This window comes from Equus przewalskii, chromosome 21 (assembly GCF_037783145.1).
Source record: "Equus przewalskii isolate Varuska chromosome 21, EquPr2, whole genome shotgun sequence".
Lineage (NCBI taxonomy): Eukaryota > Metazoa > Chordata > Mammalia > Perissodactyla > Equidae > Equus > Equus przewalskii.
The window spans coordinates 3,920,197-3,935,997 of record NC_091851.1 but is presented as its reverse complement, the minus strand read 5'-3'; the positions used below and the strand labels follow the sequence as shown (position 1 = coordinate 3,935,997).

General features: G+C 43.7%; 1 protein-coding gene across 2 annotated transcripts in view; it reads left to right on the top strand.

The window, feature by feature from the left end:
- Positions 1 to 15,801, top strand: part of KIZ (kizuna centrosomal protein) — a 118,249-nt gene that overhangs the window by 90,699 nt on the left and 11,749 nt on the right. For both annotated transcript variants that reach the window (XM_070588594.1, XM_070588595.1), the window contains one exon: positions 13,031 to 13,135. In XM_070588594.1, the coding sequence (XP_070444695.1) occupies positions 13,031 to 13,135 (105 nt within the window). The remainder of the gene's footprint in view (positions 1 to 13,030; positions 13,136 to 15,801) is intronic.

The following is a 15,801-nucleotide window of genomic DNA, read 5'->3' as shown; positions in this document are numbered from 1 at the left end:
GTCAGTGTCAGCATTTTACTCCCTGCTCTATTTCTCCACCTCTCTGAGCCTCTGTGTTGGGAAAGCAGACATACTGCCTGGCAAGATGATCTTAAAGTTTAAATGAGATAATGTGTGTAAAAGTGCCAAGCATGTACCAGACACTCAGTACATGTAAGTCACAATTTATAATAATAATATTCATGTGAATGTTAGTAGTAGTATTGATCTTCTGCACCGGGCCCACAATCCCTGGCATTTTCAAACCAGGCACTTCTAGTTAAAAGGAATCTCACAAACCAAACTCAGGGGAAAGGAAGCAGAGGGATGGGGGTGCATTGCCACAGGAAGTGTGATCCTGAGACGCACCATGGAAATGCGACTGAACACCACCTCCAGAGTTGCAGTAGCCGCTTGGGACCAAGGCCCGCCCAAGCCCTGTGCTGCTATAATTCCTCACACAGTGCTTCCCAATGGCACCACTGAATTAGTTTCCGCAAAAAATTTCCATTGGAGGACTCAATTGATGATTTGAATCCAGAAGGATATTTACCTTATCAAAAAGGAATCTTGAGTAGAGTTTCATGATACTTTTGGAACTTCCCAATTAGTCCCATGAAGAAACCCTTAGAGAAGAATCACAAAAAGCTGCTAAAGTTACGCCTGGGATCTCACTGGTCAAGGCCCGATGTCTCTGCCTGTGAGTGCCTGTGTGCCATAACTCTTACGGCTCCCAGGTGAGGGTGCTGCAGGGCACCCGGTCACCAGACGACAGTCCTCCTCTGGGGTGCTGCCTCACGGTGTTGATGGGCTGATACAGCATCTCCCCAGATGTGTTCTGTGCAGGCTCCACCCCGAAAATACTTCAGGGAATACATGTTCTGTGACGAAACCCTGCCTCATCTCTCTCTCCCTCTGCAGCATGCACAGTGCGTGGGAGTATGTTGAAAGCTTCTAGAAGACTTTGAGTAAATGAACCATTTAAAGGTGTAAACTTAGAGTTTCAAATAATTTATCTTCTATTTGAAAATGGAATCCTTTGTGAAAGCAGCCAACAGAATTAATGTTCTGTGGAACATGTTTTGGGAAATATGCACACCTATATGTGGCATGTTTTCTAAAACTTTGAGTCCAATGAGGGTGCCAGTATTCTTAGTACACTAAAATTATCGTCAGCATTTTCCCGTGATTCCTTTTTGTGGTAATCTCCCTTGTGGATGAGATTGCTTTATAATGAGGCTTTGGCGACATTAGTGTAACTAAACCCAGTTGATGCTATAATTGAAAGTTACTTGTTAAAGCTGCTTCCTGTGCAGCTTTCAAGTGACGAACTGACAACCAGCAGGTTCCAGTAGTGACTTTGGGCAGTCCAGAAGTGCTCCTCTGTCGTGTGGGTCCTTCTGTGTGACTGTTTGCTTTACAGCCATCTCAGAAGGGCTGTAGTAGAGAAAGAGGCCCGGGTGAACTCCAGGCAGGCACCAGGAGTTTGGGCAGAATGGAGAGGAAGCTCCAGAGTTAGACCACTTTCATAATAACGAAGGCCGTGGGGAAGCTTACCTGTGAGGGTACAAAAGCTATCTTTAAATATATTTGCAAGGCTGCCACATACAAGGCAGAACATTTATCGAGCTTAATTTTAGAGTGTAACTTAGCGGGCCCTGTTTGTTCCAGGGAAGGAGTTCACAGCTTAGTAACAGAGGAACTTTCTAGCTCTTCTTTGCAGCAAAACCAAGCTGAGTGTCCTCCGGGTATGAGATTATGTGCTGGGTGCTTGAACCGTGGCGGGAACCCACTCTCTAGAGGGGCACTGTGGAAGGAGTTCTTGTTCCTGGAACTCCGGCTTTCCTTCCGCTGCTGAGCAACTGTGATTCTCGTTCCAGATTAAAGAAATCAAATATGCCAATATTCTCACTTCTTTCTTTCCCTTTCTTATTTGCTTATCACTTCCAAACATAGGTCTCCTTGGCAGAGGGGCTCATCCTTAGAGTTTACTGTCACTCTGAAAGCATCTGCTTTGTTAATCATTTGGAGAGTGTAAGTTTCATGACTGTAGCTCCTGCACTCTGTGCTGAGATTTACATAGAAACCTCCCATACACACACCCACACACTCAACCAGAGTTTATTCCCATTGCCTGTATGATCTGTTGTTGTTAGCACAGTCTGCCCCTTTATTAGTCTAGTTGTTCACACTGAAGAGTTACGATAGAAAGCAAAGGTTAATTTTGATATCTATAAATGTGTGGTTTTCTCTAGATAGTAAATAGTATATCATTTTCACGTGTATCACAACTTTACTTTGGCTAAGTCCTGGGAGTGAGACTGGGTCTTTGCCCTCACTAACCCTCCATCATCTCTAATCTTCACAACAGCCCTGTGGGGTAAACATTAGGAACTCATTCTACAGACAGTCCAACGCAAACTTAGGAAGCCTAAGAGTCCTGCTCAAGGCCATATAGCTAGTGTGTTGGATCTTGAATCAAACTCAAACTTCAGGATTTAAGCCCTGAACTCCTTCTGTTCCACTGCCTTCATTTTGTAAGAGAGGCAACTGCATCAAGATGTCTGGATTAATTAAGTGTCAGTGTATATCATAACGAAAGATGAGCTCCGCAAGGATGCTTTCAGAACAACGATGAAAACAGCCGTACCTTTCTTTGCTCTTTTGTTAGGCCTAGAGGTGGGCACTCGCAGGGATTTCCAAGTATGGATTTTACCCAGAGGTGTGTATGCCCTTTATAAAGCAGGGCAAACATGAGTACACCTAGGCCTGAGACCCCATGCAGGTAATAGGATGTTCAGGTCAGCGTTTCCATGAAACGCTTAGGCCAGGAGTAAAGCGATGCTTATCTAGACTCTGAGAGAAAGTCTCGTTTGAACTACTTATACCCCCAAAGTGAAATTTCCCACGTTGGCAATTTTGTTTGTATTCACACTGAATTTACCTCTGAGAGTTAAGTGAGTTTTAGTTTTAGCAAGTGAGCAGTTTATGCTACATGTCATAAAAACCCATCACCTAACCCAATATCTGGCACACAGTGGGCACTCACTTTGTCAAATGAATGAATAAAAATGAGAGTATTAAGGAGTTTCCTTAAATGCTTGTTGATTCAGGCCAGAACGCTGTCTCTTTCAGTCAGTCACTCCACCAATACTTTCCCACCCCACGTGCCCATCCTGGCAAAACTCATCTTCTTAAGCTGCATGTGAAAAGGCTCTCAGCTTTTATCTCAAGAGGATTAAGCCTCTAAGAATGTCCATTCAGCCTCTCATTCTTTTGACACCAATTCTCTTGGTCAAGCTGTGTTGAAAGTGGTTGCCTGATGTGCCATTTCTCACTGATGTTCTTTGGCAAGCTGAAATATTCAAGGTCATACTAAGGTATGTCCGTTTAGAAGCTTTGTGGGAGGTCAGGATAGATTGTAGGGGTGCCACTTGGGGTTCTGGGCAGTGCTTCTCAAAAGATTATTGCTTAAGTTTTACTTCAAAGTGGAAAAGGCTGGGAACATGCAATGGCCAGGTGGTGGTTGGTGGCTGGATTTACCCTGGGAGAGAAGACTGTGGTGACAGCGTTGGACTGCAAGAGTACAGGGGTGTGACACTCCACTACTGAGACTTTACTAGGAATGTGTCTCCCCTCTCCTGTCCCGGAAATGCACGAGAATCAGGGAAGGTATGTTACCTGCTGTGTCTAGGACAAGAAGCCCCGAACTCGTGCAAAACCAGGGAAACCATTGCATGTTGCTGGATTGTCCACTGCAGTCCCCGTGGCCCTGTCTCCAGAGGTCAGACTGCTGGGGCTTCACCCGTGGGGCCTTCAGCAAAGCGTCTTCACTCATGACATTGCAGGGTGGTGGTGTTTATTTAACACGGTCATTAAAGAATGAAAGGCACCTTTTTGAAGAGTGCTCTTGATTGGATGTTCCTGCGTTCAAGGAAATTAATTCATAAATGCCTAGAGAAATTCTCTTTGGTGGTTGCACAGTACAATCCTGTGTGGAGTTTTCAAACCTACCCGTGCCCCAGCCACACCTGTGACCAGTTACATCAGAATCTCCAGGGGAGGGACCCAGGCATCAGTCTTTTATGACACACCCAGGTGTCTCGCCAGGTTTGAGAACCATGGAGCAGGGGGTCCAAAGCTGAAAGAGCCTTTGTAGGTCATGTTATGAAACACCTTCATTTCATACAAGAGACTCAAGTGGGGAGAGAGGAGGTTGGGCTTTAGATATTTTAATAGAATCGGGGATAAGGGAGTATATTATTTTCCTAGTGCTGCTGGAACAAAGTGCCACAAACTTCAACCAACAGAAACATATTCTCTCACAGTTCTGGATGCGAGAAGTCTGAGATCAAAGTGTCAGCAGGCTGTGCTCCCTCTGGAGGCCCTAGGGGAGAGTTCTTCCTTGCCTGCTGCAGCTTCTGCTGCTTCTCGTTTGTGGCAACACAACTTCAGTCTCTGCCTCCACCTTCACATCCCCTTCTTTCCTGTGTCTCTGTGTCCGCTCCTCTTGCTGGCAGGACACCAGTCATTGGATTTAGGGCCCGCCATAAATCTAGGATAATTTCCTCTTGAGATCCTTAGGTAATTACATCTGCAAAGGACCTATTTCCAAATTAGGTCACGTTCTGAGATTCCGGGTGCACATGAGCTTTGGGGGAGACTCTATTCAACCCACTACAGGGGCTGAAGAGGGATTTCTTCATATTTTACATTTCTGGCATCTAGTTCATCTTATACGTTGATTATTCCTGACCCTGCTCCGTATGATGCTAATGATAATATTGATATTATCGTCTTTATTTATGATTTCTTCTCATTATGTAAATCTTTGAATGTAAATTGCTAAAAATATTGTTTTTAAAAATATTTAATTATACCTGTAAAATATAGATTCCTGATCAAGATTACTCAATCTTTGAAAAGTAGAAGATTGCATGACTTTGAGAGTTGAGAATTCTCTTCCCATCATTAAACCGTGTGAAGTGGCAGGCACTGTGGTTATAACTCCCAGCAGCACTTTTCAGTGCAGTTTTAGAACATTCGTTAAAGGTCAGTTACAGGCCTGGCATTTACTTCCAGGTGTATTGTTGAATTGCTGCACAGAAATTAAGAATGTGATCTAAATATGTATTTTCTGAAGCAGTTCCAGGCAACTCGTAGGAATTAGGAGTCTCTCTTCTCTGTGCACTGCCCTCTCCGTGAGAGCACAGAGAAGCCTTGGCACTATACTCACAGGCGCACGGCTGCTGGGGGAGTGGAGTTCACTGCAGAAAGTCTGCACGTGGACAGCGATTCTGGTTCTGGAGCCAGCCTCTGTATCGCACGTTCTCATAGACTTGTGGCCTTTGAAAAAAATTCTAAATGTAGATGAGTTTTCTGTATTTTCAGAATTGTGAAGGCAATCTATATCCTAATATTTTCTTGTTTTCATTTGAGCAGATTACTGGACAAATGATTTCTGGATTTTAAGTGATAATATTTATCTTTATAATTAATTTTAGAAATATATCTGACAATTTTTATTTTATTTTACAAAAGGACTAGGTTTGCTGCATCAGCAACACATCTAGTAGTGTGGAAAAAATTTGCATGAGTATAGAAATACATGAAAAGTAACAGCACTGGGACACTCAGTGGACAGAAAATACTTTTCAAATTTAATTTTTAAATTTCGGCATACTTGGTATAGGAATAGTAGTTACCCTTCCTTACTCAGAGATGCGCAGTTCTTTGTCGGTTCAAGGTTGTTTTCCTAGCTGTCCTGGTGGTGGTGTTTGCGTCTCCCTTTGTCACTCCTTTTCCAGCCCAACTCCTCTTTTTTCATTAGGGATTTCTGCGACAGCCACAGGCAGGTCCTCTGCCTCGAGATGCCCCTTAGAGACCAGTGCTCCCGCCTTCCTCTGGCTCTTGTAATGGGTTGTTAAAAGCACTTTTTCATCAGATATTTTCTTTTCCTTTTTATTTGTAGATTTAGAAGTATTTTAGCAGGTGTACATTTGCATAAAAAAGAGAATAAAAGATAAGAAGTTGAGGCTTTTTTTCCCTCCCCTCCTCAACATCTTCTCTCTCCTACCTCCCTTTATTCAGCATGTTTTCACTTTCTTTCTCTAGCTGTTTCCATTTTCTAGACACGAAATGCATATCAAAAAGAAAAAAAAAACAATCTCAATGATTCTGACTTTGCGGGAAGATAGATGATTGGGTTCGGCTGACCTATGTAACAACGTAGAGAAAAATATATTTATCTCGTCGTGTCATCAGCCTGGATTTAATAGCCAAGGAGGGATTCTAGCCCCCTGGACTCCTTTATTTATGTTTTAAGTTGCAGTATTTTCTACTTTTTAAATTAAATCTTGACACAGATTTGAGTATATACTAGATGCTTGACTGAGAGATCCAGAACTGAAAGCTTGAGCATGCATGTATATTTGTTTCTGTGTGCACCAGAACATTCTAATTGAAAATAATTGTATTCTTTAGAAATATTTGTTTTATCTAATTATATGCACTACTCAATAATTGTCTGAGAGTTTGACGTTACTAGTGAGACGAAGTGTTTCCCTGGAGTTGTAAGTCACAGGCTGGAAAGTGAAGCCTAAGGCGCCACCTGGGCTCAAATTTGCAGACAGGGTTGACTTAGAGTAGAGGAGCCTCAAGTCTTCTTGGAACTGGAGGAACCTCGTACTGACCTTGTCTGGAGCAGGCTGGCTTGAGTCTCTAGGCCTGTTCCTTTTCCTCCTTTTTCTGTTCGTTCATGCATTTCGTAACTATGAATTTGCAGAGCAACGCAGCGCAGCTTTTCACTGCTTGATTCTTCGTCATCCTTCCTCCTTCCAGAACAGCCTGGGCCTGAGTTACCCCAAACCTCACGTCCACAGCTTTGCCGTGTAGTTTTATGAAGTTGGTATCCTGGCCAGCTCTTCTAGGCTGTTCCAGGAGGATGTCTGAATTGTTTGAGTACCCCTAGCAAAAGGTATACTCTTTTTTTGAGGAAGATTAGCCCTGAGCTAATTGCTGCCAATCCTCTTTTTGCTGAGGAAGACTGGCCCTGAGCTAACATCCATGCCTATCTTCCTCTACTTTATATGTGGGTGCCATGTCCACACCCGGAGTTTGAACTGGTGAACCCCAGGCTGCCACAGCGGAACGCACGCTCTTAACCACTGTGCCACCAGGCCGGTCCCTGTATATCTTGCCTCCAAAGAGTCTGAAACCTGCTCTATAAAATAGACTATAAAATTGTTTATATAAAATGCAAACAGCTACTTAAAAATCTCCATATGGCTGTTGCAGCCCCACTTGATAATGTGTTCCTGGGTCTCGGGACTCTCTAAACTAAGAAAGCTTTTCCCAACACCTAGCTTATATCCCTTAGCTGTAGTTTTTCTGTACATGTTCTTGTGCCACTTTTACTGAACACAGAAAAAATTGCTCAGCACCACCTAGCTTTGAGGTTGCACGTATGTTCTATTTGGCCTGTGCATTGTTTTGTTTTATTTTTTTTAAAGGCAGAAGTCTGGCCAGATAGGCCCACTTTCCCACCTGGCAGCAATTGGCTGTAGCCAGGGAACAGCTTTCCCCCCTGGACAGGCTCCTGCTCTCCAGCCTGCTTCAGGGCTTGCCCCTCCACTGCTCCCACGGGGCCTGACTCACTTATCTGTGGTACCTGCTTGGCCCAGAGCATCTGCGTTTGCAGCCCCACCCTGTCCGCTCCATGTGTAATACCTGCTCTTGAGCCCTGCTTCCCTTGTGTCTACGCAGGCTATGTCACCTTTAGCCTCTCCTGATTATTTTTTTAACCAAACCCTCATTTTGTTTTTCCTTTTTGGGTTGTTTCCCAGTCCTTCAAATGTTTTGTGCAGCTCTTCTCACTGAAATGGGGGGACTAAGGCTGTGATGCATCCCAGGGGAGACGGACTCCCATCTCTGAGCGTCTTCTCCCCGGCACAGCCTCATGTTTGTTACTCAGCAGTGCCTGCCACCTGCCTGACCCCTCCGGCTGGTCTGGTGTCCTAGTCCTGCCTCAGTTAGTGTTTATTCCTCCAAGTGAATGCATTTATCCTTTTACCTTTTCCACTTATTTTTTGCCTTTTTTGCTTCCACTTGAGGAAGTCTGTGTCAGGGATGGGCGGGCCATATGCCCAGTAGTCCTCTTGGTTTTGCCAACCCTCTATTACTCAGGTCAGGGTGGCTACACCCGTGATAAAAATTGTCTGGGTGGGCTTCGATGACTCTCTGCTTAAAGAAGAGCCACAGAAGGTTTGAGATCAAATCCCGGTAGGAGCCATGGCTGGGAAGGCAGGTGGGCTCCAGTAGAATGGGACAGGAGAGACGAGCAAAGCCCTCCAAAACTGTTTGTACAGTTGAAAGCGGACCCAGGGCAGCCTTGAAGGGAAAGGCCAGTTACGGAGACCAAGTCCTTCAAGAAGGAAGAGAAGGGTAGATCCTAGAAGTCCTCATCACAAGGAGAAACAATTTGTAACTATGTGTGGTGATGGACGCCAACTAGACTCATTGTGGTGAGCATTTCACAGTGTGTACAAATATTGAATCATTATGTTGCACACCTGAAACTCATATATGTCGACTATACCTCAATTAAAAAAGAGAAGCAGAGGAAGGAAGGGAAAGAAACCAGAATGGAAAGTGTGTGGAGCATAGAAATGGCCTGTCTTTTCCAGAGTAGTAAATGGTCCCTTGCTGCTAAGAGTGAATTCGCTTCACATTTCTCCCCTGCTACACTCAGACCAGTAATAGTATCCATATTGTCCTGTACTTAGACGATATTTAATCCCCCCCAAATGTTAAATTAACGTACAACTACTAGCTGGATATTTTTCACAAAAATCCTCTCCTGAATGTAAAAGGCCCCTGTTCCCCTGGTTTCTGAGAAGCAGGAGAGCCGGCTCAGTGGAGTCGGATGGTTTACCTGACGGCAGTAGACGAGAGGAAGCCCCAGCCCCAGCTGCCAGCCGCTAGCAGCCTCTGTTTACCAAGAAACTACTCTTTTTTCTTTTCTTCTTTTTTCTGTTTTGTTTTTAATTTTCATCTTTACTCTCTTTTCCTTGAGCAAGTAAGTTTAATTGAATGCAGAAATACCATGTAGTTATTATGATCTGGACTTACATCCTAAAAGCTGAAAATCTTTTATAAAATAAAAACAAAACACAACATTTTCACCTCTTTTACAGTGATTCCTTACCTTTTTAGAATTCAGACCCTCTGTATTTGATTTTATTAATATTTCTCCTCTCCCAAAAGTACCTTACCACAAATCTGAAGTAATATGGACGGTAGGATTAATTGGAGAGTATTATGATCCCATCCTAGGACAGTGGGACTAGTCTGTAGCAAGAAACACTTTCTGTTCCAGGCCAGTACCCAACACACACACGGAAGTTATGCAAAACAGTACTTTCCCCTTCTGCATGCATTATGTCTCATGTTTTCTTTATTAAATTTGTCAAAATACTAGTTCCACTGCACCAAACTAACATCACAATCCAGCAATGTTAAAAAGTGTTGCCCTGGGGCCAGCCCTGTGGCCAAGTGGTTGGGTTCATGCACTCAGCTTCAGCAGCCCAGGGTTTCACTGACTGGGATCCTGGGTGCGGACATGGCACCACTCATCAGGCCATGCTGAGGTGGCATCCCACATAGCAGAACTAGAAGGACCTACAGCTAGAATATACAACTATGCACTGGGGGGCTTTGGGGAGAAAGAAAAAAAAAGAAGAGGAAGATTGGCAACAGATCAGGGCCAATCCTTAAAAAAAAAAAAAAAGAAAAAGTGTTGCCTTAGGATTTATTTTCAGAGTTAATAGTTCCTGATCTAGGGCCAGCCCCGTGGCCGAGTGGTTAAGTTTGTGCACTCCACTTCAGCGGCCCAGGGTTTCACCAGTTTGGATCCTGCTCACGGACCTAGCACGGCTCATCAGGCCATGCTGAGGTGGCGTCCCACATACCACAACTAGAAAGACCTACAACTAGAATATACAACTGTACTGGGGGCCTTTGGGGAGAAGAAGGAAAAAAAATAAATAAAGAGCCCCTGATTTATACAAATTTTAACTATATAGCATTTAATATTTCAAAATATCATGCTCATTTTAAATACTTATTTTTATCTTAATTGGTTCTCAGTAGGGCAAGATAAGTTACATTTTTATTCTTCAGCATGATGGTAGTTTTAATCCAGTAATAAGGGGCTTGTGGTTAAGTTCTTAAACTGAGCCAGCAAAAGCAGGAGTGCAGCCGATTGCCAGCCTCTGGTGCTGACAGCAGGAGCCCTCTTATTTGTGGCCACGTTGAAGATGTGGACACGGATGCTATTTTGTTATATCTATGCTAAAACTCTATTTCTCCATGCTCTGTTTCATCCAGGTATCCTTGAGACTTGAGGTAATGGGGAAGGTTGTATCTCTCAGGTTCTTTCTGTGATCTTTATTGTTTTTCCCAACAGTCTTCCCCACTTTCACTTACAGCAGACATTATTAGAAGCCCTGCAGGGTAAGGGCGTCCTGTGGATCCGTGCGAGGCCCAGGCTGCCCCCTCTGGGGCACCTGGCTTTGCTCCCTGCAAAAGCTCTTCTCTGTCCCCACAATAAGCCTTGTTTAGATTTTCTCAGCAGTGGGTCTCTGAGCTCATCCTGCTACTACTCCCCTTCCGGACCGTCCTTCCCCTCACTCAGCCCAGAGACCCCACGCTCAAATGTGAGAGCCTGAGCGCTCGGGCAGGGAGTGCTCCAGAGTGACCAGCTGACCAACCAAAGAAGTCAGTGCTGTCTCTTCTGATTCGGTCCTGTAGTAGCTGCTGCATGGCCTGGAATGCAGAGAAACCATTTTACTAGGAGTTGAACCTATCCACAGATCCTCTCAAAATAATGACTGGAATTTGGCCACTTCAAATAAGCTCATACAACTTGACTTCAAGTCTTGAAATCTGGGTTCAACTAAATTGTTTTTTGTTTGTTTGTTTTCAGAGTATCTAAAAAGGGACAGGGCCAGACCCATGGCCTAGTGGTTAAGTTTGGCGTGCTCTGCTTTGGCAGCCCTGGTTCAGTTCCCAGGTGCGCACCTACACCACTTGTCTCTCAGTGGCCATACTATGCCTATGGATCATATACAAAATAGAGGAAGATTGGCAACAGATGTTAGCTCAGGGCTAATCTTCCTCAGCAAAAACAAAATCAAAACAAAACAAATAAAAAGAGACAATTCAAAAAAGTAATTTACATGCATTTGAAAAGTGTTAACATCATAGGAAGAATTTAAAAAACTTGTCTCTAGGTAGTAGAAAATTCAGTATTTCTGTGTATTTTTTTCACACCTAAAACAATTAATAATAATTTAGCAATACCATCAAATATTCAGTCAGTGTTCAAATGTTTATTCAGTTGGTTTTTTGGTTTGTTTTTCTTGCTGAGTAAGATTCGCCCTGAGCTAACATCTGTTGCCAATCTTCCTCTTTTTGTATGTGAGCTGCTGCCAGAGGATGGCCACTGAGAGACGAATTAGGTATGCCCGGCCGAAGCGGAGTGCACCAAACTTAACCACTAGGCCACCAGAGCTGGCCTGTCAGTTGGTTTTCTTTGATGAGTAACCCAACTGTGCCGTTGCATTGCCTTTTGTTCATATGTCTCTTAAGCAGCGTGACCATATAATTTATTGTCTAAATTAGGAAACTTTTGATAACAAAAGACTATCTTGTTAATTATCATGCTCAGACAAGAGGCTTAAACCTGCATTGTCATGGACAAATTGGGATATCTGGTTACTCTACTTTTTTTTTTTTAATTGTGGTAAAAAATACGTAACTTTAAAGTTACCGTCTTAACCGTTGTAAGCGTACGGTTCAGTAGTGTTAAGGACATTCATGTTGTTGTGCAGCAGAGCTCCAGAGCTTTGTCATCTTGCAATGCTGAAACTCTGTACCCACTAAACACTGAAACTCCCTCACCTTCTCCCCAGCCCTGACTACCCACCTTTCCACTTTCTGATCCTATGATTTTGCCTACTTTCAGTACTTCATTTGAGTGGAATCATACAGTATTTGGCTTCTTGTGACTGGCTTATTTCTCGTAGCGTAGTGTCCTCAGGGTTCATCCATGCTGTAGTATGTGACGAATTTCCTTCTTTTTTTAAGGCTGCATGATATTCCATTGCATGTATATGTCACATTTTGTTTATCCATTCAACTATTGATGGACATTTGGGTTGCTTCCACCTCTTGGCTATTGTGAATAATGCAGTGATGAACAACGGTGTGCCAATAACTCTTTGAGATCCTGTTTTTAGTTCTTTTGGATATATACCCAGAGTGGAGTGTGGGATCATATGGTAGTTCTATTTTTAATTTGTTGAGGAAGCTCCATACTGATTTCCGTATAGCTGCATCATTTTACACTCCCACCAACAGTGCACAAGAGTTCCAATTTCTCCACGTCCTCCACAATGCTGATTTCCTGTTCTTTTGATAATGGCCATCTTGATGGGTGCGAGGTGATATCTCATTGTGGTTTTGATTCACATTTCCCTAGTGATTAGTGATTTTGAGCATCTTTTCATGTTCTTATTGGCCGTTTGTATATGGAGAAATGTCTATTCAAGTCCTTGCCCATTTTTTAATCGGATTATTTGTTTGTTGTTGTTGTCATCAAGTTGTAGAAGTTTCCTGTATATTCTGGATATTAACCCCTCTTCAAATATATGATTTCAATTATTTTCTCCCATGGTGTAAGTTGCCTTTTTAGTCTGTTAAGATTGTTTCCTTTGACATGCAAAAGTTTTTAAGTTTCTGATGGTCCTATTTGTCTGGTTTTTATTTTGTTGACTGTGCTTTTGGGGTCATATCCAAGAAATTGTTGCCAAATCCAGTGTCCTCAAGCTTTTCTCCTCTGTTTTCTTCTGGGAACTTAATAGTTTTAGGTCTTATGTTTGAGTCTTTAACGCTTTGTGATTGGATTTTGTGTATGGTATAAGGTAAGGGTCCAGCTTCATTCTTTTGCATGTGGATATCCAGTTACCTGTGCCGTTTTTTTAATCTATAGAAACAAAAGCGTACCAGTTACTGAAGCAGTCTACCCTTCAGGACAATACGAAGCAAACTGAAGACAGGTTCCAAAAGGCGGATGCTTCTGCATCCCGACTGTCAGGTAAGCAAGCTGATTTAGCACTCACAGCCAGTGTCTAGGAGACCCAAGGCAGTGGCTAGTGCTGTGTTCAGGAAAGCGTGGTCATTCTTTGAAGGTGCCTGGTGCTTTGTAACACACTGTCACTGGGTTAGAATAAGCCAGTTCTTTTTCCATCCTTAACAACCAAGAGTTGGGAAGAGTCTCCCCTCCTGGATATGTGCCAGCCCTGGCGTGGCGATGTCCTTACGGGCTTTGGATTCTACCTGGCATGTCATGGTAGTAACTTGTCGCTAAGTACCGCAGGAGACACCCCAAATGCCTTCTTTTCCCACATCTTCCAGTTTCTTAATCACCAATGGGGAGCATCATCCCGGGCTGTTTTCCCTTACCAGGATATTGGGAAACTTTGGGTTTTTTAAATGAAAAGACTGTAAATCCCAGTAAAGCTAAATTTTAAGCTTAATTGTAGTTTCTTCAATCTAGGATTTTTGTTTTAATTGTAATTTTCTTATACTTTGTTGCATTTTTATTATTTTCAGTGGTTCTTATTTTATTACACCTCTTTTTTAGTATGTCATTTCAACTTTCTTTGTGAAAGTAAATGGATTAATACAGAGGAAGTACACTTGAATGACTTTATTTTTTCGTAAACCACCATGCCATAATTTCACCTATCAGAATGAACAGCGATTTCTTAATGTCACATAATTCCCAGTCCATATCCAGATTTCCCAATTGTCTCAAAGGTGTCTACATCAGACAGATGTTTTTTTCGAGGGACATACGGTGCATCAGACTTAGCTGTCTGTCTTTAGAGACCTATTTCCTAGATAATATTAGTGTTAGAATCTGTTGCTGCAAAATCCTGTTATTTTGGTTATTTTGAGGATTCAGTGAGCCACTGTAGGTGAAATGCCCAGCACAGTGCCTGTTAGAGAGCGGCCCTCAGGGAGGGCTGGCTGCAGGGGCGGAGGGTGTTATCTGAACTTCGTCAACATGAGACCTGGTGGTTTGTTGAGGTGTAAGACGGGGCCTCTGCCCCAATGGAGGGCTTCATTGTTTGGAAAGATGCAGCTCTTGTGAGCCCTTAACCGTTTGCTTTTCATCACCTTCTTCACATTTGAGTCACAAAATTAGAATCCGGAGAGATCTTAGAAAGTATTTATCCAACCCCTTCATTTTGCAAAGGAGGGACCAAGAGAGCAGCACCTCCCTCAGAGCATTACAGCCAGTTAGCACACACGACACACGTGTTTGCAAGGTGACTCCGTAAATCTGTGTGTGGTAAATATGTTTTGGATAGTTAATTGGACAGGTTCAAAAAATGAGTAAATTTGACATAAGTTGTAGTCCCTTGGATGTGTTTCAAAAATGCTGGTACTATTAGTATACTAATTATTAATGTATTTATTAATTTATTCGTAAGTGATACTTTATAGGTTGTATAATCAAGCACCCCTAGATTCTGTTCGCTCGCTCCACACTCTAACTTACACTATGTGCTTTGCAAGACTCCACGTTTTCCTGCATTGGGATCATAGAAGTCCTTCCCCGGTGTCAGATACAGCCTCTGGTATTTAGTTTACTTGTGATCACATGATACTTTGCACTCTCCCTCGCACTCTGATCCTGGAGACTTCTCTGAGCTCCGAGGAGAAGCAGGAGGCGGGCTGGGAGGGCCGAGGGAAAGGGAAGCCATGCACCCTGTGCTAGTGCCGTTACAGGTAGTGGTGGGTGAACTCTGAACATAGGAGCCACCCCAAATCTCACTATTGATGAAGCAGTGCATGTTTCCATTACTTTCTGCGTCAGATGTCTCTGTCTCTGGACCTGTCACAAAGGAAAGCCACTGCCACCTTGCACCTTCATTTCCACATCTGCAAAGGCCTTGTCCTGTTAAGCACGTGGAGACCCTCTTCGGGCTGAGCATGGACACAGGGTTAAGACAATAGCTTTGCTGCAGAGATTACAGGAAGGCAGGCAGGTTACAGGATGGAAACTCAGCAAATGCCTTTTGCAGACATGCCCATGCACTCTCCATGCGTGATCTCAGGTGACTGCCAGTTAAGAATGAGACTTGGCAGCAGAAACATCCAAGGCTGAAGTCCCCCAGGGGGCAGAGGTCAGGGGTTACCCTGCAAGCTGAGAGCATCGTGGGGGCAGTCCGGTTCTCCTGGCTCCAGAGAAGAGGTGGATTGTGCATTTTCCCCATCAGCCTTTTCCAGGCTGGTTAAAGAGTGGCCGTGATGGCTTTCCGTGGAGCTTCATTCTCTCCTGGAAGATGGAAAAAGAGGATTTGGCAGAGAGCTTAAGGGTGGGTGGGGTGGTTAACTGTCGTCCAGGGGTGCCAGTCATTTCTGAGACCTGGTTCCAGCACCCACTGTCCTGGTGACCCCTTGCTGCCCGTGTGTTAGAACACTGTGAGTTCTCCAGCACGTGGTGCTGTAGGAGAGACCCATGTGCTCGCTGTGTCTCTTGGCCGTTTAGAATAGAGCTCTTCGAATGATTTTATTTTTTACTTTTTGTGGCTGCTGTTTAGGTATCACAGGAAAACCCTCCACTTCCTTTCAGAATTCTATCAACATGTTCCTTGCCTCAGAAACTGCCTTGCCTTCCGCGGCTCGAGCAGCATCTTCCTCTGTCTGCTTCACTGGAGTTATTGTGAGGCCGCTTTTTCATTTGATGCT